The sequence below is a fragment of the Saccopteryx bilineata genome, chromosome 1 (genome assembly GCF_036850765.1).
Source record: "Saccopteryx bilineata isolate mSacBil1 chromosome 1, mSacBil1_pri_phased_curated, whole genome shotgun sequence".
NCBI classification, from domain to species: Eukaryota; Metazoa; Chordata; class Mammalia; order Chiroptera; family Emballonuridae; genus Saccopteryx; species Saccopteryx bilineata.
The window spans coordinates 32,872,843-32,896,747 of NC_089490.1; the positions used below are offsets into that span (position 1 = coordinate 32,872,843).

General features: G+C 38.0%; 1 protein-coding gene and 1 pseudogene across 1 annotated transcript in view; one reads left to right on the forward strand and one right to left on the reverse strand.

The window, feature by feature from the left end:
* Positions 1 to 23,905, reverse strand: part of COL21A1 (collagen type XXI alpha 1 chain) — a 200,179-nt gene that overhangs the window by 14,907 nt on the left and 161,367 nt on the right. The window contains exons 18-21 of the mRNA XM_066252823.1: positions 10,746 to 10,790; positions 5,460 to 5,513; positions 4,407 to 4,460; positions 1,393 to 1,446 (exon numbers count right to left, since the gene is read on the reverse strand). Coding sequence (XP_066108920.1) covers positions 1,393 to 1,446; positions 4,407 to 4,460; positions 5,460 to 5,513; positions 10,746 to 10,790 — 207 coding nt within the window. The remainder of the gene's footprint in view (positions 1 to 1,392; positions 1,447 to 4,406; positions 4,461 to 5,459; positions 5,514 to 10,745; positions 10,791 to 23,905) is intronic.
* Positions 14,015 to 15,592, forward strand: LOC136319676 (PC4 and SFRS1-interacting protein-like; annotated as a pseudogene).

Here is a 23,905-nt window from a genome sequence, read left to right on the forward strand (position 1 = left end):
TTCTTAGCAGTAAATTCTTTTTTAAAAAAGCTATTTTTAATTTTTTAAAAAATATTTTTATTTTAGAGAAGGAAAAAGAGAGAGAGACAGTGGGGGAGCAGGAAGCATCAACTCTCATAATATGTGTCCTGACCAGGCAAGCCAGGGGTTTCAAACTGGGGACCTCAGCATTCTAGGTTGATGTTTTATCCACTGCACCACCACAGGTCAGGCCAGAAGTAAATTCTTGAGCTGTTTCAGTATAAAAAATATCCATGAGTTATCTTAACTCAAACTGTCTACTTTCCAAAGGGGTTATGTTCTTTACTTTAAAAATCTTAAATGAGGAGGTTGTCAGAAAGAACATAGTGATGATGTATCAAAAATTGTTGTGTTAAAACTGTAAGAGATGGGACATAATCCTGAATGCTTCCTGGTTTATTGTTTTGTTTTGTGTTTAACCATCATTCTAAAACTCTATCACATTAACTAAAGACTACTGTCTTTTGTAGAAACTAAGTTTTGTTCCATTTGCTCACTGTACCCACTGCTGAGCTGCTCAATATTACTCTGGATTTTTAAAAGATGAAGAGAAAAGCCTGACTAGGCAGTGGTGCAGTAAATAGAGCATTGGCCTGGGACACTGAGGACCCAGGTTTGAAACCCAGATGTCGCTGGCTTTAGTGTGGGTTCACCCAGGTTGAGCATGGAGTTGCTGCCTTGAGCATGGGATTATAGACATGACCTCATGGTCGCTGAATTGAGCCAAAGGTCACTGGTTTGAGCAAGTGGTCACTGACCGGGTTAGAGCCCTCTGGTCCAGGCACATATGAAAAAGCAATCAATGAACAACTAAGGTACCACAACTCTGAGTCGATGCTTCTCATCTCTCTCCCTTCCTGCCTCTCTGTCTCTCTGTCTCTCTCTCTCTCTCTCTCTCTCTCTAATAAATAAATAAAAACTTAAGAGGATTAAAAATCTCAGTGAAATAAACATAAACCATGTGGTTCAAAGGAAACTGGTAAAGGCAGCTATGGGTCCCCACTCTGAAAATAAAGGCCCATCAATCAGCAAACAAAGGAACAGAACCACTTACAGGAGTCACACCCTGTTCTCAGCCATGTGAGAGAATGCTATTGTCTAGACAGGAGAATATGCTTTTACAGTTTCCAGAAAAATCAAGTCAAAGCATATTTTATGACTTTATTACTCAAACTATGAGAAAGTATCCAAATAATAGAAGTGAAATTGGCCCACATTGGTCATTTCCTTCCGTGTACCCTAATTTTGTGACAAAAATAATCTTAATTTCAGAAAACTTTTCTTAAGAGATGAAAATGTTAACTTCATCAACTAATGAGGGGAACTTATAATTCTTTGAGAATACTTCTCAATGCATCAAATCACAATTACCTTCAGCCCCGAAGCCCCAGGCATCCCTTGAAATCCAGGTTCACCTTTATTTCCCTGTCAATCCATCAAAACCATTGGAATTAAAAAAAAAAGTTATAGTTTATCTGATATAGACACCAAAATATATTTAAAATAATTTTTATATTTTCAAGTTTCTAATTGTTTGAAACATAGACTCTATACGTTAAGCCTAGTTATTAAGAAAAACTTTTCTACAACTATGTGAGTCTGTACATTTAGAAAGCTCTCTAAAAGCCTGTGTTAAGTGTTTTTACCAGCTTTTAAATTGGCATGTCCAAGTATAAGGGGAGAAATTCAAGTCTTTAGGGACCAGCGCTAATCAGCCAGCTCTCCACGCTGCACAGCCTGGAGCCAGGTATTTTAACAGCATCCTCTGGGTTGAGAACCTTTATCTTTGCCCTGTTTTGCTTTTTCACATGACTCACCTTCAGAATACAACTGAAGGACAAAAGCTTAGCTTCAAGGGTACAGTGGCTTTTCTGAAGAAGTATGAATGAGAAAGTGTTTAATCCATGCTTTCTTTCAGGGTTCCAGCTCACAGTCCTTTCTAACAGAAACTTGGAGAGCTAGACCAAGTTGACAGCAAAAAATGTAAGACAGGAAAAGAGGATTGGACGTGAAAGAGAGAACATGCCTGCTGCTAATGAGGAGAGACTGTCCAAGGCAGTTCTGGTTTTCAAATATTTGTTGAATCCTGGAATCACAGCCCAGTCAATGTCTGGCAAAAGCCCTAATTCAACACGTCCATGTAACACCTGGAAGGGGCAGGCAATGGTCACTTAGAGCCAAGTTGGGTTCACCCTTAAGAGAAGCGACATCATTTTCAGCTTTTGAAAAATTTTCTAGGCTGCTCATGTTGAGAAACATGGGAATCTAATCAATGGATCTAATTAAAGCATTTAGAACAATGCTTTAATTAACATTTCTAACTTTCCAGGTGATTAAGCTGAAAATCACAGAGGTGAGGAGTCTTGCCCAAAGTTACATGACCTGATTATGTTAATATATCCTAATATCCCTTGGGTAATGCTTTTAAGAACTGGAACATAGTATGGCAAAGTACACTGCCAATGGTTCGACAGCTCTTTTAAAAAGAGGTATTATAACCTAAATTAGAAGTGTTCTGAAGATTTGCTATGGAGTTTCAGCCTCATACCTGCCCTTCTAATAGAGCTTTCAGTCCTATCCTAACACTTCTGTCAAGGCTATTGACCACATAGTTGACAAAATTGGCAGAGATAAGCTAATACAGGGGTCAGTTAACTATGGCCTGTGGGTTAAATCCAGTGTAAGGCACGCTTTTGAAAATGAAGTTTTAGGAAACACAGGCACATCCTCACAGTTTATATTTGCCCAGCGCTATTTTTGCATTAAAAGAGCAGAGTTGAGCAGTTGGCAATAGAGACTCTATGTCCCTCAAAGACTAAAGTGCTAACTGGCCCTTTGCAGAGAAAGTTTCCAACACTTGAGCTAATTGACATACTGCCTAAAAAGAAGTTATAATGCTTCATTGAAAAGATTACACTAATAGGTATAACGTTAACATCCTCAATCTATTTTTAACAAAATAATTGCACAGTACAAGATGAGGGAAACCAAACTTTATAGCAATTCATGTAAAAATAATAAACTGTGATACTGAAAACAGCCACTTGCTTCCCCAGACAAATCAGCGGAATCTACAAATGCCACAAATACATTGTTCTAAAATCTTTTATGGAAAAGCCAGCAGATTTAATTGACCTCCAGCACAGTGAGAGCCAACAATGTGGAGTAGCCAATTTTAAAAAGCTGATGAAATTTTGGGTGGTAGTCTCAAAACTTAGAGCATCCGTAATACCACAAGATAGTCCATTGTACTCCAGATACTTAAGGGGTATACAACTAGTCTATATCTCCTCTTAAAAAAATGACTTTGAAGAATTTTGTAGAACCTCTACTTGGTAAGCCCAGTCACTCAAAGGTTTTATACCAACTCTGCACACCTACTGCTGCTAGGAACTACAATACTCCAAGAATCTATCTATAAGGGCTCACTACTGGCGAGAGGGCAACTACTTTTCCCTAACCATTAGGCTCCCTCGACATTTTATCCTACCTCTTTTTTAATGCTTCAGAAACTATAAGTAGTTTAGGTCCTCTACTCATTTAATATGCCAGGGTCTATTCCACTGAAACAATGTTTAGTTAATGGTTAAATGCTTCCGAAACAGCAATCCTATCACTTCCTTTTGGAAGGATACACTAGAATATTTTAGAATATACTCATCAAATGGTTAAGAATTGCTTCCTGGGTCTAGCCAGAACTACTTAGTCTCATCCTCTAAAACAAATAACAACAAAAATAATTCTCTTCACACAGGATTCTATACACCTAGAAAATGATCACACCATGGTATTAAAGGAATTTCAATTCTACCAGGAAAAGACCTAACCTGATATCCTAAATATTTTTGTCAAGCATGTCTTACTTTTTTAAATTCTGAAAGTAAAAATAATATACTATCTTACCCATCCCTTAGGGAAAAAATGCCTAATAAAATTCACTACAAGGCATTTCACAAACAAAAATTCCAGATACATTGCACTAAATAAAAATAACAAGAAGAGGACAGAGGAACTGGGACAAATGACAGTACTCAATCATGGCTACTAATCCCTTCAGTCAGTGGATTTGGCACCAAACAACAGAGAACCCTATGTATTCCCCAGTGCCCTCTAAGATGCCTATAAGGGAGGGAGAAACTGAGTAGAGAGGGATTCTAAATATTTCCCAGCTTAAACTAGAACTGCTTTACTTTAGACTCTTCTATATGCATAGGTTTTGCCTAAGCTTCTATTCTTATAAGTGATTATTCATAAAATTAAAACCACATTCAAAGTAAAGTCAACGTTGTTAAAACTTTTTTTTAACGTTGTTAAAACTTTTATTGATGTCCATAAATGGTCATTTTGCACAAAGTTCTCAATCTTACTAATTTTCTTATATTTACCTTAGATCCTGGTATTCCAGGCTGACCTGGTAGGCCATCATTTCCCATCAAACCCTATATTTTTAAATGGGAATGTAAGCAAAATATAGAGAAAAACATTTTAAAATATTAAATGCATTTCCAAGTAACACGTTCTCATAACAACTGACCCACTAATATATAACACAATATTTGGAAAATTTTCTCACATACATCCAAATAAAGGATAATGAAGTAAATAAGCAACCTATGCAAGATAGTATGAAGGTTAGTAGAGCCCTTAAAATTTTTCTTATCAAAGACCTACAATAGCACAAATTACTGAAGCACTAGTGAAAGACAGATGTAAATAAAAAAAGGTCTGTTCTATACTCTTTCTTCCTTTTGTCATGAAAACTAAGAATTAGGTTTCTTTATAGATATTACCTTGATCAACATCACTTACAATTTCTATTTTCTTGAGCAATATTTTGAAAGAGTTGCAATCTAATTATTTATTTCAATAATCTCTCTTCAAGTTACAAAATGGCCATAGTTTTAACTAACCATAGGATTCAAAATAAGACACTGATAACTGCTCTAGCACAAGAACCTGATTAGTCTGTTTTACTTTAAATACTATCAAGTATACTAAAAAACACCTGCTTTCTCCTAAGCATGGTAAAGGAAATATGACAAACAAAAAAATTTAATTAATAATATCAGAAAATATAATCTCAATATGACTATTACTATTACTATGCTTTGATGTCAGTTTTAGATATTATTTCAATTATAAAATGTAAAATATACTAGTTAGTAGCCCAGTATATAAAATATTAGCAATTTTTTTTCTGGCTTAGCTATATAATAAGGTCTCTGATCTTTACTTGAGTGGTCAAGTTTTTGAGAACCTGAAGAAATTTAGACTCTTCTAGAAAAATGGACATAAACAATATTTTTCATACAAATGGATGGAATCTGTGCATCCCAAGTCTCTGGTTGCTGGATCCCATCCAGTTTGTGAACTCCAGAATAAGAACTAATACATAGTAAAAATATCCCCAACACCTAATAATAATGATATCAACATACAGGTAATCCCGGAGCTCCTTTTTTTCCTAATGGTCCTGGAGGCCCAATTTCTCCCTAAAAATCAAACACAGATCAAATTTAAGATTGGAAATTATCAATTCATTTCTAGAAATTTGCTACCAAAGAACTACAATGAAATTTCAATACAATCAGCAGAGATTGTCTGTCTTCCCTCCCTCTATTATAAGGAAAAGGCAAGGCTGAAAACTCAGGAATTTAAGATCTCAAAGACTTGGGCCTAGGGTCTGTGGAATTCCCAAGTCAAATATGTTCATTAGGAAGTCAGATGTGACACTTGAAATTCGTTCAAAGGAAGACCTAGCAATTCACAAAGAGTCGGTAAGGTGAGACAGTAGGAAAAGAAAAAACAAGAGAGCCTGACTAGGCAGTGGCACAGTGGATAGAGCATCAGACTTGGACATGGAAAACCCAGGTTCAAAACTGCAAGCTCGCTGGCTGGAGCATGGGCTTGCTAGCTTGAGTGTGGGGTCTCTGGCTTAAGTGTGAGATCACAGCCATGACCCATGGTTGCTGGCTTGAGCCTAAAGGTCAGTGGCTTGGAGCCCAAGGCCGCTGGCTTGAGCAAGGGGTCACTCGCTCTGCTGTAGAAAACCCCCATCAAGGCACATATGAGAAAGCAGTCAATAAACAACTAAGGAGCCACAACAAAGAATTGATGCTTCTCATCTCTCTCCCCTCCTGTCTGTCTGTCCCTATCCATTCCTCTCTCTGTCTCTGTTAAAAAAAACACCAAGAGATAATATTTTTATTTATCAGAGTTTAAGAGCTATGATAGTAAAAACAAACTAATTTTAAAAATAGGGTACAGCCTGACCTGTGGTGGTGCAGTGGATAAAGTGGCAACCTGGACCTGCTAAGGTCATATATATAAATGTTACTTTAAAAATAGAGTATAGAAAAACAGCATTTAGATTTCAACTTGAGACTGTGGCTCACTAGAGCACTAAGGGATTCTCTGAATCCAGAACAAAAAAGAAAAAAAAAATACCTCTAGAAAGAGAATTCTCTGTGAGAGAGTGCTGGTCTTACATGGAGTAGGGAAGTCTTCAAAGATCCCTCATTTTAGTAAAATATACTCTGGTTGAGGCTACCAATATGAGGATCTGAAACTGTGCAGAAACCTTGCCAGAAGTAGACACACAGGAGTCAGGGCTGGGGTTATCTAAGACTGCACGTTCAGCTTGGGAAACTGACTGTTAGACCAGCCATGGAAAAAGGCAGAACTTTCAAAGGGGAATGAAATGGTACCCATTGGCCCTGGCCGGTTGGCTCAGTGGTAGAGTGTCGGCCTGGTGTGCGGGGGACCCGGGTTTGATTCCCAGCCAGGGCACATAGGAGAAGTGCCCATTTGCTTCTCCTCCCCCCTTCCTCTCTGTCTCTCTCTTCCCCTCCCACAGCCAAGGCTCCATTGGAGCAAAGATGGCCCGGGTGCTGGGGATGGCTCCTTGGCCTCTGCCCCAGGTGCTAGAGTGGCTCTGGTTGCGGCAGAGCATCGCCCCCTGGTGGGCAGAGCGTCGCCCCCTGGTGGGCGAGCCGGGTGGATCCCGGTCGGGCGCATACGGGAGTCTGTCTGACTGTCTCTTCTCGTTTCCAGCTTCAGAAAAATACAAAAAAAACAAAAAAGAAAAAGAAAAGAAAGAAAAAAGAAATGGTACCCATGCTACCAGCAGGAGGCAGCTCTCTGGGCTCCTATTAGGCTGAAAGGACTCCCACAAGCTAAGATGAAGCAATGAATCACAATTATCAGAAAGAAGGAGGAGACAGCAAGCCACAGACTGAGAGTCAAAGGAATATCAACAAACTGCAGATACTGCAATTCTCAGGAACAGAATTTAGAACTATGTATGAGATCTTCACAAATTAAAAAATGAAATCAGAAAAGACTATTAATTAGGACTGAAAACAGAACAAGAAACAATTAAGAATAAAAATGTATTATTAAGCAAAAAGAAAAAAGAGAGCGAACTCATGGACATGGACAACAGTGTGGGGATTGCTGGGGAAGGGGGAAGGAGGAGGTACAGGGAGAATCAACGGTGAGGGAAGATTTGACTTGGGGAAGGGGGTTGGAGGGGGTACAGGGAGAATAAACGGTGAGGGAAGATTTGACTTGGGGAAGGGGGTTGGAGGAGGTACAGGGAGAATAAACGGTGAGGGAAGATTTGACTTGGGGAAAGGGGAAGGAGGAAGTACAGGGAGAATCAACAGTGAGGGAAGATTTGACTTGGGGAAGGGGGAAGGAGGAGGTACAGGGAGAATAAATGGTGAGGGAAGATTTGACTTGGGGAAGGGGGAAGGAGGAGGTACAGGGAGAATAAACGGTGAGGGAAGATTTGACTTGGGGAAAGGGGAAGGAGGAAGTACAGGGAGAATCAACAGTGAGGGAAGATTTGACTTGGGGAAGGGGGAAGGAGGAGGTACAGGGAGAATAAATGGTGAGGGAAGATTTGACTTGGGGAAGGGGGAAGGAGGAGGTACAGGGAGAATAAACGGTGAGGGAAGATTTGACTTGGGGAAGGGGGTTGGAGGAGGTACAGGGAGAATAAATGGTGAGGGAAGATTTGACTTGGGGAAGGGGGTTGGAGGAGGTACAGGGAGAATAAACGGTGAGGGAAGATTTGACTTGGGGAAGGGGGTTAGTGGAGGAGGTACAGGGAGAATCAACAGTGAGGGAAAATTTGACTTGGGGAAAGGGGTTGGAGGAGGTACAGGGAGAATAAATGGTGAGGGAAGATTTGACTTGGGGAAGGGGGTTGGAGGAGGTACAGGGAGAATAAACGGTGAGGGAAGATTTGACTTGGGGAAGGGGGTTGGAGGGGGTACAGGGAGAATAAACAGTGAGAGAAGATTTGACTTGGGGAAGGGGATTGGAGGGGGTACAGGGAGAATAAATGGTGAGGGAAGATTTGACTTGGGGAAGGGGGTTGGAGGAGGTACAGGGAGAATAAACGGTGAGGGAAGATTTGACTTGAGGAAGGGGGTTGGAGGAGGTACAGGGAGAATCAATGGTGAGGGAAGATTTGACTTGGGGAAGGGGGTTGGAGGAGGTACAGGGAGAATAAACGGTGAGGGAAGATTTTACTTGGAGAAGGGGGTTGGAGGAGGTACAGGGAGAATAAACGGTGAGGGAAGATTTGACTTGGGGAAGAGGGTTGGAGGAGGTACAGGGAGAATCAATGGTGAGGGAAGATTTGACTTGGGGAAGGGGGTTGGAGGAGGTACAGGGAGAATAAACGGTGAGGGAAGATTTTACTTGGAGAAGGGGGTTGGAGGAGGTACAGGGAGAATAAACGGTGAGGGAAGATTTGACTTGGGGAAGGGGGTTGGAGGAGGTACAGGGAGAATCAACGGTGAGGGAAGATTTGACTTGGGGAAGGGGGTTGGAGGGGGTACAGGGAGAATAAACAGTGAGGGAAGATTTGACTTGGGGAAGGGGGTTGGAGGAGGTACAGGGAAAATCAACGGTGAGGGAAGATTTGACTTGGGGAAGGGGGTTGGAGGGGGTACAGGGAGAATAAACAGTGAGGGAAGATTTGACTTGGGGAAGGGGGTTGGAGGAGGTACAGGGAAAATCAACGGTGAGGGAAGATTTGACTTGGGAAAGGGGGAAGGAGGAGGTACAGGGAGAATCAACGGTGAGGGAAGATTTGACTTGGGGAAGTGGGTTGGAGGGGGTACAGGGAGAATAAACGGTGAGGGAAGATTTGACTTGGGGAAGGGGGTTGGAGGAGGTACAGGGAAAATCAACGGTGAGGGAAGATTTGACTTGGGGAAGGGGGTTGGAGGAGGTTACAGCGAGAATCAACGGTGAGGGAAGATTTGACGGGGAAGGGGGTTAGTGGAGGGTACAGGGAGAATAAACGGCGAGGGAAGATTTGACTTGGGTGGTGAAATCACATACAGTGTGCAGAGATGTGTTATAGAATTGTGCGCCTGAAACCTACCCCGTATATAAGACACAACTAAATTTTGGGGCCTGAAATTTGAAAAAAAAAGTATTACATAAAGTTATTAAACTCAGGTTTTATTCATCATAAAATTCATACAACTCCTCATCACTATCAAAACTCCCATCCATTAGCTTGTCCTCATCTGTGATGACGAATCACTGTCTTCATACATTGCCTTGTCCTCAGTTCCATCTATGGCATTTGAAATGCCACAATCATTGTATAAGACACACCCGGTTTTTAGACCCCACATTTTTTAAAAAAGGGTGCGTCTTATACATGGGGAAATATGGTATTATAATTATGTTAACCAGTGTCACCCCAATAAATTCAGTAAAAAGGAAAAAAGTTGCTGAGGAAAGAAAAGATGTTATTAAAAATTAGAAATAAAAATATAAACTATGATTAAAGTTTTTTTAAAAATGAATTGATGGCTTAAACAGCAGATTAGATACAGCAAAGTAAAAATAAGTACAATGGAAAATATATCCAAAAATGTAACCAGAAAGTAAGACAGAATGGAAAATATGAAAATTAAAAGCTATCAAAAGATACAGAAGACAAACTTAGAATAAACTATATCTGACTAAAATTTCAGAAAGAAGCACAGAGAGAATGAAATAGTAGTAATATGGAAATAATGACTGATGTTTTCTAGAGTTAATAGAAATAATTCCACAGCACCAGGAAGCAAACTGAATTCCCACCAGGATGTATTAAGAGAAATTCATATCTAGCTATATCATTTTGAGTTTTGTAAACACTAAAAAAAAGATATCTTAAAGGAATCCCGAAGAAAGAGACAGACTGCTTACAAAAGAATGGTAATTAGAATCAAAGATTTTTCATAGTTAACAACAGAGACTGGGAAACAACGAAAGAATTTCCTCAATGTGTTAAGAGAAAATAATCATCAATCTGGAGTTGTATGCTTTACAAAAGTATCTCAAAAACAAGAGTAAAATAAAGATATTTGTAGTTAAATAAAAACAAAGAATTTTACCAAGATTTCTGCACCTAAGGAGCTTGTAAAGTTGTAGTTCAGGAAGAAATAAAATTATCATCAAGCACACAAGACAGAAAAGTAACCAAGTAAAATAGAAAGCATGTATGCAAATCATAATATTACCTGGATAAAACAGCAACAAAAACTAATTTTAAAATTAAAATAATAGCTTCTGAAATGATATTGTATTTGAACAAAATACCTGTTGCCATGACTGTAGCAAAAAAGTATTCTGTGAGATGATGCATGACCACTTTCTTTCAGTAACTGGATGCAGGCCCAAATCTTTCTATTTTTATTAATACTCACCTTTTGTCCCATTAATCCTTGGTTTCCAGGAAATCCCGGGATTCCCTAGAAAGAAACAAAGTATATTTTTAATTAAATATTTGTTGATTATATCATTGGAGAATAGGTCATAATTGGGTTTTTAATTTGTTAATAGTACTTAATTTCAAACACCCATTTACAGTTTAACACTGCCACTTATCATAATGTAACTTGGAAAATAGGAAATTTATGAGCATCAATATTATATAAACATCTACCAATATTTAAAGTTTTAAATAAAGGCTTTCAAAAAAAGAAGCTAAGAGGATATTAACCTTTGGTTCATCTTTCAGATCAACATAAATGATAAAATAAGGTTTCTTCATTTAAACACATCCTCATAAAAACCCTATTTCAATAGATTATAATTTGGTATGAAATCACCTGTAACCAAATCCCACTCAAATACATGCACACACAAACTCATCAGCAGTTTGGATTAAGTTCTGAATTTAAATCAAATCTTCTGATAAAGTCTTACAAGGTGGCCACAATCTGTCCTATGCTGACATTAATACAGCTGTGCCAATGCAGTGTCCCTTGGCCTCAGGAATCCCCAGTGGGGTCATGCAATCGTCCAGGATACAGTCAGACCTAAAAAGCTGAAATGTTTTGCTGCACAGAGTCTTTTATTACTTGGCATTTCATCACTATTCAAGTCTCTGCGCTCTTCATCATTTACAACATTAGTGGGAAATAGTTACAGATATCCTGACTCGACTCCTGATTCTAAAGCCAATCCCAGTGTCAGCAAGCCTACAGCTTCTTTCTGGGGAAAAATGGAGTAATGCCCAGCCATCCCTCAGTGGCAACCCAGTGTCCACCTCCCAGAAATACTGGGAGCCCCCACATTCATTCCCTGGGTCCAATTTGACACTCTTCTATCTGAGTCATTGTAAGACTGAGCTTGGCCTATATTAGGACATAGCTGCAAATCTTACGTTATTTCAACATATCAGATATTGAGAGTATTTTGGAAGGGTTTCAGATTAGAAAAAATAAAAAGGTTCTTTTTCCTATTGCCTTTCTTCTAAAATTAGTAAACATTACATTTTTTTAATTTATTGATTTTACTGAGAAAAGAAGGCAGAGAGAAAGAGAGAGAGAGAGAATGAGAGAGAGGGAGAGAAAATGAGAGAGAGAGAGAGAGAGAGAGACAGGAACAGTAGGCTGTTCCTGCATGTGCCCTGACCCAGAAGGGACCGGCATTCTCTGAGTTCCTGGATGATGCTCTATCCAACTGAGCTATCCGGCCAGGAACAAAGTACATTTCATGATTTGAAAAGAGGTCATATCTTCTCTGTCCACTGATACCAAGAATTATTAAATACTTATTTTATAAATAAGGAAAATAGATAAAACCAAATAAGATTAAAAACAAAATTTAAAACTAATTTATAAAAAGCAATTCTTGGCCAAACTAATATAATACCATGAACATATAATACCATGGAATAAAAGGCTGTTGAGAGAGAGGTTAACCAGAAAAACTAAAATCATTCAGACTGTGTTAGTTAATAAAATTCTCCTAGATAATATTTTTCTGGGCTCCCAATACATTTATTGAAATTGACTAAACTTTTCCAATTTTATATTAGCAGAAATATCATTCAAAACCATTTGAAAGTTACCAGTTTGTTGATCCAAAAGTATTTAGTAACAATTACTTCATAGAGCAACTATTTTTCCAAGCTAACTCTTTTATATTTCACTTTCAGCCTGTGTGGTTTTGGGTTCAGGCAACTGTGAAATGTGTAAGTAAAGAGAGAAACAAGTCTTTTATTTGGTAAGAGTGAAGGGATATATTTCTTCCACTTTCTGTGATTTCAGTTTAGGTTTGAGGAAGAGCAGAGAGTCAATGGAAATCCCTGCATAATGATGTGGTAAAAAAAATTGTGGCATTAAAAAAAATGTACCAGAAACTTCTCTGAAACCATTAAACCAGGGGTCCCCAAACTTTTTACACAGGGGGTCAGTTCACTGTCCCTCAGACAGTTGGAGGGCTGGACTATAAAAAAAACTTATGAACAAATCCCTACGCACACTGCACATATCTTCTTATTTTAAAGTAAAAAAAACAAAATGGGAACAAATACAATATTTAAAATAAAAACAAGTATATTTAAATCAACAAACTGACCAGTATTTCAATGGGAACTATGGGCCTGCTTTTGGCTAATGAGATGGTCAATGTTCGGTTCCATATTTGTCACTGCTAGCCGTAACAAATGATATGACATGCTGCCCGCGTCACTGGAAGTAGTACTGTATGTGAGCGACTCCGCGCTTGCTTCCTCTCACTGACCACCAATGAAAGAGGTGCCCCTTCTGGAAGTGCAGCGAGGCCGGATAAATGGCCTCAGGGGGCCGCATGCGCCCCTGAGCCATAGTTTGGGGACCCTTGTATTAAACCATTTCTGTGTAACAAAAATGTCAAAAAAAAAGAGATAAACATAATTTAAAATAAAGTGTTTGCTCCCTACCTCCTAGAGATCACTTTATAATAAAGGAAAGGTGCCCAGGGTGCATTACTTAGAAAAGACAAAATGTCATTTAAGGTGACCAATCGTCCTCCTTTAGGGAGGACAGTCCTTCTTTTGTAAGTTCCATCCTCCCTTGAAAAGTGTCCTCCTACATGTCCTCCTTTTTGATATTGGAAGACTAATCTGTAAATGTCCGTATTCGAACAATGCAGAGTTGATCCATTGCGTGTGATGTGACGTATTTGTATCTAAATGAGTCCTTTTTCTTACAATTATTATTAAAAATTAATAGGCATATAAGCATAATTATAAAATATTACAAATGGTTTTATTATGCATTTATCATATTATAGTGTATTATTGTTGTAATGAATAAAATGGTTTTTTTATTTATGATTTGTTTTCTTCAATTTATTTTTGTCTTTTTCCTTGTAAAAAAGTTGGTCATCTTAACTTTATACTTTCCTACATGAAATAAATACATTTAAGCAGCACTGTTATGGCGCTTGCAACTCTGGGCCATTGAGATGCCTCTGCGGCAGCTGGTGGCGCTGGTGGCACAGGTGGCTTGCGTGGACGCGGGCGGTGAAGGCTGGCAGCCACCGTAGCCTCAGCACCGCAGCTCCAGCCATTGGGACTCCGCGAGGCATCGTCCAGCTCCTCCCACCCCAGAACCTCGGTTTTCATCTGTCCTCCTGCATACCCACAGACCCCACCCCGCACCATCTTTGGGATCCAGATCCCTGACATCACCTGTCACAAAACATGACTCATGATTTCAAACCTGGAGACTTCATCTTTGCCAAGATGGATGAAAGGTTATCCTCATTGGCCAGCTCGAGTAGATGAAGTTCCCAATGGAGCTATGAAACCACCCACAAACTACCCATTTTTTTTTCTGGAACTCATGTGACTGCTTTTTTTAGGCCCAAAGGATATACTTCTTTACTCAGAAAATAAGGAAAAGTATAGAAAACCAAATAAACGAAAAGGCTTTAATGAAGGTTTATGGGAGATAACAATCCAAAAGTGAAATTTTCAAGTCAACAGGCATCAACAATCAAATGCATCACCTGATGTTGAAGTTGAAGAAAAAGAAACTAGTGTTTCAAAGAAGATACTGAACATGAAGAAAAAGCCAGCAATGAGGATGTGACTAATGCAATGGACATGACCACTCTAAAACCTGCTGGAAGAGGAAGAAAGAGAAAGGCAGGAAATCGAGTAGAAACCAAGGTGGCAGGAGTCATGACAACAGCAGCAGCATCTGCTAATCTAAAAGTAAAGTCCGCCCTGGCCGGTTGGCTCAGCGGTAGAGCGTCGGCCTGGCGTGTGGGGGACCCGGGTTCGATTCCCGGCCAGGGCACATAGGAGAAGCGCCCATTTGCTTCTCCACCCCCTCCCCCTCCTTCCTCTCTGTCTCTCTCTTCCCCTCCCGCAGCCGAGGCTCCATTGGAGCAAAGATGGCCCGGGCACTGGGGATGGCTCCTTGGCCTCTGCCCCAGGCGCTAGAGTGGCTCTGGTCTCAGCAGAGCGATGCCCCGGAGGGGCAGAGCATTGCCCCCTGGTGGGCGTGCCGGTGGATCCCAGTCGGGCGCATGCGGGAGTCTGTCTGACTGTCTCTCCCTGTTTCCAGCTTCAGAAAAATACAAAAAAATAAAAGTAAAGTCCTAGAAGAGGACGACCTGCAGTTATAGAAGTCAGGATTCCAAAACCTAGAGGCAGATCCAAAATGGTAAAACAGACCTGTCCTTCAAGAGACTGACATGGCATCTGAAGAAGACAAGGGTAAGAAAAAGGCTCAAGAGGAAAAACAACCTAAAAAGCAGCTTAAAAAGGATGAAGAGGGCCAGATGGGAGAAGCCAAGAAAGCCAGACAAAAAAGAGGGGAAGAAAAAAGTTGAATCAAAAAGAAAAATTTAGCTAAAACAACAGGGATTACATCAACCTCTGATTCTGAAGAGGAAGGAGATGATCAAGAAGGCGAAAAGAAAAGGCGGGAGAGGCCTGACCTGTGGTGGCGCAGTGGATAAAGCGTCGACCTGGAAATGCTGAGGTCGCCGGTTCGAAACCCTGGGCTTGCCTGGTCAAGGCACATATGGGAGTTGATGCTTCCAGCTCCTCCCCCCCCCCCTCTCTCTCCCCTCTCTAAAAAAAAAAAAATGAATAAATAAAATTTAAAAAAAAAAAAAAAAAAAAGAAAGAAAAGGCGGGAGAAACTTTCAGACTGCTCATAGAAGAAATACGCCGAAGGGTCAACGCGAGAAAGAAGCAGCAGACAGGAAGAACAAGCAAGAGGAACAAATGGACACTGAGCACCAAATAACATGTAATCTACAGTAATAAAAAAGATATCTCGTTTTGGGCTCTAAGCATTAATCCAGTTACTGAAAAGAAAGTACAAGTGGAGCAAACAAGAGATGAAGATCTTGAGACGAACTCATCAGACTGAATTTCCTCCTCACCCCCTTTTGATAAAAGTGTTCCAGATTCTAAATTGAGAACTTCGTTAATGGCATTATTACTGTGTTATGATTGTTAAATTTCCTGTAAAGTACACACTACGTACTAAGGTCGGCAAAAGTTTTTTCGCAAGTTTACAATGAAGCTTTGTGTATGAAAATTAGAATGAGATGAGGAGGTGGTGGTTGTACATTATTTCATTTAGAAAATATAAAAATTAATTTTGTTTTGAAGTTAGGTGTTAAACTGGAACAGTTACTATACCTCAGAGAATAGGGCAGTTGTACCCTTCCCTTGACATTCCTTTGAGGTTTAATTCATTAAAATTTTAATTGTTTTTTTAATCCTGAGAGATTAAAGATAGCCTTGTTAACAAAAATAAAACTGTAACCAAAAATTTTAAATAACGTTTTTTTTAAAAAAAAATACATTTATATTATTCCTGAACTTAGAGCATTTTGAATCAAATCTACTTTTAAGTAACGCAATATTTTCAATGAACTAAAAACAGATCTAGCCCTGGCCAGGTAGCTCAGTTTGTTACAGTGTCCTCCAGAAATGCCAGGGTTGCATATACAAGAATCAACCAATGAAAGTATAAATAAGTGGAAAAAACAAATCAATGTTTCTCTCTCTTTCTCCCTCTCTCCTTCTTTCTCTCTCCATCTAATATCAATAAAAAAAAATATTAAAAAAATAAAAACATTTAACTAAGCCATTAATGGTATTTTTAATTTTTTTTTTTTTTTTTTTTTGTATTTTTCTGAAGCTGGAAACGGGCAGAGACAGACAGACTCCCGCATGCGCCCGACTGGGATTCACCCGGCACGCCCACCAGGGGCAACGCTCTGCCCACCAGAGGCGACGCTCTGCCCACCAGGGGCGATGCTCTGCCCCTCTGGGGCGTCGCTCTGTTGCGACCAGAGCCACTCCAGCACCTGGGGCAGAAGCCAAGGAGCCATCCCCAGTGCCCGGGCCATCTTTGCTCCAGTGGAGCCTTGGCTGCAGGACGGGAAGAGAGAGACAGAGAGGAAGGAGGGGGGGGGGTGGAGAAGCAAATGGGTGCTTCTCCTATGTGCCCTGGCTGGGAATCGAACCCGGGTCCCCCGCACGCCAGGCCGATGCTCTACCGCTGAGCCAACCAGCCAGGGCCACTAATAGTATTTTTAAGTCAAAATTTTCAACCTTTCTATACAATGGTAAAGATACTTAACATTACACAGGTTTCAAAATATTAGCATATTATGTTTTTTACATAAAGAAGTTATTTGTTCATTTCCAAAGTTTCAATGAAAGAAAAACTTATGTTGAAAGTATTATTCTTATTAGCTACAAAGATTACAATGATTATTAATAAAGAACATAGAAGTTGAAACAGTTAAAAGTCTAGCTCTGAATGGTCAGCCAGTCCATTATAAAGTGGTTGACTATAGGCCAATATTTAAACTGTGAAATCTCAGTATCACCATTATAGATATGGGAAAATAACAGAATCTACTTCGCTGAGTTGGTACATTATAACAATGAACTCTCACAAGTGCTTAGCTCAATGCTGGCATGACAGTGATGAGATTTTCATGACTGTCTGACCTTTGAAAGTTACAAAATAAATGAGTCTAATCTCTTCAGTGTCCAAAATTTTTCCTTTTTCTCCATTTTGAGCAAGTCTTTTCTTTTTTTCTTTCCACCTTGTCTTTTTCTACACTCTTTTCCAAGTTTCCATCAAATCCAAGACGACTCTGGCCATCCAAGTCTTCCCACTAAGGGGCGCTAACATGCTGGCCTTGCCCACACTTACTATCTTTGCCTTTTCATGTTCGGCTGATTTTAATTACAGAAAATAATACTGCAACAACTTTCATTTTTTAAACACTTTAAATACAGTCCATCACTATTTTTTAAAATCATGAAACGATGACAAAATGTTTCAAATATATTTGTAGGTGACCCCCAAAATGGGTTTCAACCCAATTTTTTTAAAACTCTACACTGACAGATCATTATGAACGACATACAAAAGATTACACACTATGGGGAGATAACTCTAAAAAGAAATCACAGTCATAGCTTCTAGACCTTAAAAAAAGAAACAATATATAAATACTTGCAAAAAAAAAACATTAATAAAAAAAAATTAGCAGTGTTACTACCCTCTTTAATATTTAAGGGAAAAAACAGTAATCTAAGTAACTGGATAAATATACTCTCCCTAGCCTTAAAACCAGGACCCACATAAGATTGGACCCAAATTACCCAAAGACAAATAATTTCAATAGAAAATCTTTGGTAAATATTTTTGGGTCCCTCATACTTATACATAACAGAAAATGTCACCCATTTGACATAATAAATTACATAGAGACAAGGGATATCACAGGAAGAAAAAACTACCTGGGATCCCTTTGCAAAGTTGCTTCATGTTTCTGGCATTTTTCACCCTGACCTACAGGCCTTTATAACTTTTTGTAAAGATAAGAAGATACTCTACATCATTTTGCAAATGTATCAGTGTTCAGGACAATATTTAAAAAGGCCAATATTTACCAAATTAAAATTGTGTACCTGGAAAACCAAAGGAGGTGGAAGAGGACAAAAATAAAAGACCCAGGACAGCCTCTGCACTGCCGTATATATCCTGAGAAAGTCATACAACCACCCTGAACCCCTAAATCCAGAAAAAAACCTACTCTTTTACATTTACAAGTGAAATGAAATCATGCATGTGAAACACACTAGTAAACTAAATGGAACATATCCATATAAACACATGTAAACCTGAAAACCAATTCCATTTCAAAGAAAGTTTCCAAAGTAATACCAGAGTTGTTCTAAAACAAGCTCTCATCCTCCAAAACTTAAAAAGTGCAGATCATTCTCTTTTAGGCACATGGAATGTCACTGTATAACTCAAAACAAATTGTGGTGAATTTCTCATTAAGGAGGAAATTGTACATGGTGAACATGGATTTTTCAAAGACCTTTAAAACTGACTCAGTTACTGAGTAGAAGCTGTACACCATTTTCCAGAGAAATCTGAAAATTATAAGAAATTTCCCAAAAGAAGTAATATATAAGTCATCAAATAAAAATATTTTAAAACATCAAATTAAAGATAAAGGTAGTTTGATAAAGAAAATAAATTTTAATCTTAATTCATTTATATGGTAAAAAGTAAATAACTATTTGAAAATTTTACCTATAACCTTCTATGTATCTCTTATTAGTAGCATTTTTTTGTGACAGAGACAGAGAGAGGGACAGATAAGGACAAACAGATAGGAAGGAAGAAAGATGAGAAGCATCAATTCTTCATTGCAGCACCTTAGTTGTTCACTGATTGCTTTCTCATATGTGCCTTGACTGGGGGGAGTAGGGGCACAGCAGACCGAATGACCCCTTGCTCAAGCCAGTGACCCTAGGCTCAAGCTGATGAGCTTTGCTCAAACCAGATGACCCCGCACTCAAGTCAGTGACCTCGGGGTTTCAAACCTGGGTCCTCTGTGTCCCAGTTTGACGCTCTATCCACTGTGCCACCACCTGGTCAGGCTATTTTTGAAATACCTGTATTATATAAATAATATTATATCCAAATCATTGTATTTATTGTGTAACTCAGCCCATTGTGAATTTTATGTTTATATAATGTATATCATTTTTTTCTACTAAAAATAATGAGATGATAGACTAATAAGCACTCACTAAAAAAACAAAATTAAAAGGAATTATATTAGTTTTCAATTGACCTATGACAAATCACCACACAGTGACTTAAAACAGAATTTATTCTTTTATAGTTCTGTAGGTCAGAAGTCTAGCATAGGTCTCACTGGGTAAATTCAAGAAGTTGGCAAGGCTGAACTCTTCTCTGTAGTCTCTAGAGAATAATGTATTTCCTATTCTTTCAGTTACTGGCAAAATTGAATTACTTGCAGTTGTAGAACCAACATCTCCATTTTCTTTCTGGGTGTAAACTGAGGGCCATTCCCAGTTTATAGATGAAACTATATTCCTTGGTTCAAGGACTCCTTTTTTTATATTCAGTGTCAGCAATGGCCAGTCAGATCTTTTTCCAGTTGAATATTTTTACCCATTCTTTATCCATTATCTTCTACTTTCAATTATATTTTATTAGATTGGGCCCACCTAAGTAATCCATGATAATCTCAAGGTCATTAACATCTATCATATCTGTAAAATCTCTTTACCATGGTATTTACCATATTCTCAGGTTCTGGGGACTAGGATGTGGCTATCTTTCTGGAGGTGGGGGAGTCATTATTTATTCTACCTCAGAAACAGTATATATTACCCCAGGATAAGATAGTTACTATGTTACTTAATTAAACTTACCCAGGACATTAAAAAGATGGGGGTCATCTAATCTATAATTATGAGGCCTTCATAATGCTTCATAATGACAAAACCAGTCAAGAATAATACCTAAAGCCTGACCAGGCAATGGCGCAGTAGATAGAGCATCAAACTAGGAAGCAGAGGACCCAGGTTCGAAACTCTGAGGTCGCCGGCTTGAATACGGGCTCACCAGCTTGAGTGCGGGGTCACTGGCTTGAGTATGGGATCACTCAGTTTGCTGTAGCCCTCAGTGAAGGCACATATGAGATAGCAATCAATGAGCAACTAAGGAGACTAAAGAGCCACAACAAAAGAATTGATGCTTCTCATCTTTCTCCCTTCCTGTCTGTCCCTATCTGTCCCTCTCTCCGTCTCTGTCACAAAAAGAAATAAAAATGAAAAAATAATACCTAAAAAAGAAATCTACAAACTGATCTAATTTGTTACTACAAATTTAAGTGGCTTTTACTACTATGTTGGGAAATCAAATATAACTGAATTAGATCTAAAGTTGAACATGGTTAAGGAAGGCTTGTTTCAGGGTGCAGGATGCAGCGAGTATTCAGCATTAAAAAATAGACTCAGATTTGGAAGAGTGGCCGAATATAGTAGGTGCTGCATATGGCCCAGTGGTGCAGCTTCCCCAATCACCTGAGGTGGGAGCACCAGGTACTCCCCAGTGTGGGCTGTCTGGGAGACAGAGCAGCCCTACCTAATACATAGAAACAAACATAGGGAAGCAGCCTAAATGCAGACATAAAGGAATGGGTCCCAAATGAAAGAACAAGAGAAATCTCCAAAAAAATAACTAAATGAAATGGAGGCAAGCAAATTACAAGAAACGGAGTTCAAAACAATGGTGATAAAGTTGCTCAAGGAACTTAGTGAGAACTTCAACAGCATGAAAGAGGACATAGAAACCATAAAGAATAACCAGTCAGAAATGAGAAGGCTACACTAACTGAAATAAAAAATAATTTACAGGAATGAACAGGACAGTAGATGAAGCTGAGAATCAAATCAGTGATTTGAAACATAAGGAAGCAAAAAATACCCACTCAGAATAGCAAACAAAAAAGAGAATCTAAAAAAATGAAGATAGCATAAGGGGCATCTGAGACAACTTTAAAAGACCAATATTTATACCATGGGGTGCTAGAAGGAGAAGAGAAAGAGCAAGAAATTAAATATGTAAAATGAAAAAATAATTACAAAAAACTTTTCTAACCTGATAAAAGAAATAGACATACAAATCCAGGAAGCACTGAGAGTCCTAAACAAAATGAACCCAAAGAGGCCCACACCAAGACACAGTATAATTAAAATTCAAAAATTAAAGACAAAGAGAATCTTAAAAGTAGCAAGAGAAAAGCAGTTAGTTACCTCCAAAAGAGCTCCCATAATACTGTCAGCTGATTTCTCAACAGAAACTCTGCAGGCCAGAAGGGATTCACAAGAAATATTCAAAGTGATGAATAGCAAAGACCTACAAACAAGATCACTCAGCAAAGCTATTATTTAGAATTGAAGAACAAATAAAGATCTTCCCAGACAAGAAAAAGCTAGAGGAGTTCATACCACCAAACCAGTATTACATGAAATGTTAAATGGTCTTTTAAAAAAAAGATTAAAAAAATGAATAAAATGGTAATAAATGTATATATCTATCAATAATTAAATCTAAAAATAAAAATAAAAATAAATGAACAAGCAGAACAGAATCAGATTCATAGACACAGAGAACACTTTTACAGTTACCAGATTGGAGGGGAGTTGGAGGAATGAGAGAAAAAGGTGAAGGGATAGAGAAGTACAAACAAGTTGGTTGTTATGGATGAGTCAGGGATTGCAAAGTACAGCATAGGAAATATAGTCATTAATATTCTAATAACTATGGATGGTATCAGATGAGTATGAAATTTATCAGGATGACTACTTAGTTATACAGTGTCTAATCACGGCAGAGAGGGGAAATCCTGAAACTAACATAATATTGTATGTCAACTGGAATTGAAAACTAAAAAATGATTAATAAAATATACCCATATAATATATTATGTTCATGTAAGTTACTATATTAATAGAAGTAGAACAATACATTTCAGAAGATACTAAACATGCATTTTGTAAAATTTATCATTACTTATTAAAAACTTTTCCTAACCCAGGACTAGGACTTGGTAAAACTGAATCTGAAACAACTGGAAACTAATTATAAACATCAGACTGATCAAACAATAAACATTTCTACTTAAGATTAGGGATAATGCGTAGGCAGCTTTGAAGTAGTAACTTCACTTACAGTAGTATATATCCTTTCTGAAAAATATTTCATATGTATGTGGGAATATATGAAACATCAATAGGAAAAGTTAAAGTTTCAATGGGCATGGTTTTTTATTTTAAAAATATGTAGACGCTTTGTTTATACATTTGAACATAAAAAGAAAAAGTGTGAAAAGAATTTTACTGAATGAACAATAGCTATTATCTCTGGGAATGGGAATGGAATTTGGATAAGACAGGCTTTCAAAATTACAACATATTTCTATATATTTTGTTTATTTAAGAGAAGCTAAATAATAAAAATGTATAATAAGTAACATAAACAATGAATAAAATAAATATAAGTAAATAATAAAATATAACAAGTATATAATAAAATTTGGCAAGGCAGTTTTTATATTTCAAAAAATTCTTAGAAAAATAATCTAAGACTTTTTTCTTCACATTTAAGTCATCAAAGAAACTACTGTTAAACATCAGTCTTACAAAATAAAAAGGTCATGCTCTTAATGACTGTGGCTATGGTTGAGTACAAGAAAATGCTAAAACAACAAGAAAGAAGACTCAGATCAATTCTGGAAGGGTCTTAATGTGGCACACTTCTCTGACTTCAGACAATAATGCACTTGCTCAGTTATAATAAGACAATAAAGCTTATTAAAGCTCAGTTTTCAGGACTTGGTAGGTCATTCTTGTAGATAAATTTTTACATGCTGCTAAGGATAAACTGCCAGACAAAGGCACCAATTTCTTAGGGAAGGACAATTCTGTGTTCAAGAAACAATATTTTTGATAAAAGAGCTAGGAATTTGCCACTTGACAAGATGAGTCTAACTAGCGAGCATTTCCCCACCTCCCCACATTAACAGAAGTTAACCCTTCTGAAATAAAAATGATAATACTGCATATCTAGAATTGAAAACTTGTATTATTAAATACTATGTAATTTTTTCTTAATTTTAGGAAAATTAATCACCTAAAATGTATATAAAATTGAAACAGAATAAATATAAATTACCTAATTCCTACCTTTGTGAAGATTTACCTATATTTCATAAATAAGTTTAGTCTAATTGCATATAGATATACTTTTTTTTTACAAGGTAGATTTGTTTCTGAGATTATGTCAAAAAATAATAAAGTATTTTAAATATACAAGGGAACTGAATCCACTTGGAAATATAATTTCAAATTATGATTTATGGGAATTTTGAAGCTTATTTAGGCAGAGGAAGCTTATTAAAGCACATACAGTCTAAAAGGATAAAGTCATAATTCCATTTTCCTTTACCAGTGTCATGAAAATAAATAGTCCTCAGCTGGGTACCATCTTTCTACTACTTTTATATTCCTGTTTTGATTAAGCTGTTTCATAGCCTCTATATCACTAGTTATCAAACTTTATATCAGACTCACATAGGGCAGTGATTAAAAATACAGTGTCTTGGGCTTCCGCTCCTGATTCTGAGTCACTAGGACAGGGCTAAGACCAGAAAACTGAATTTTAACTGATACCTCTGGTGATTCCAATTAAGCTCATCTAAGGATCACAGT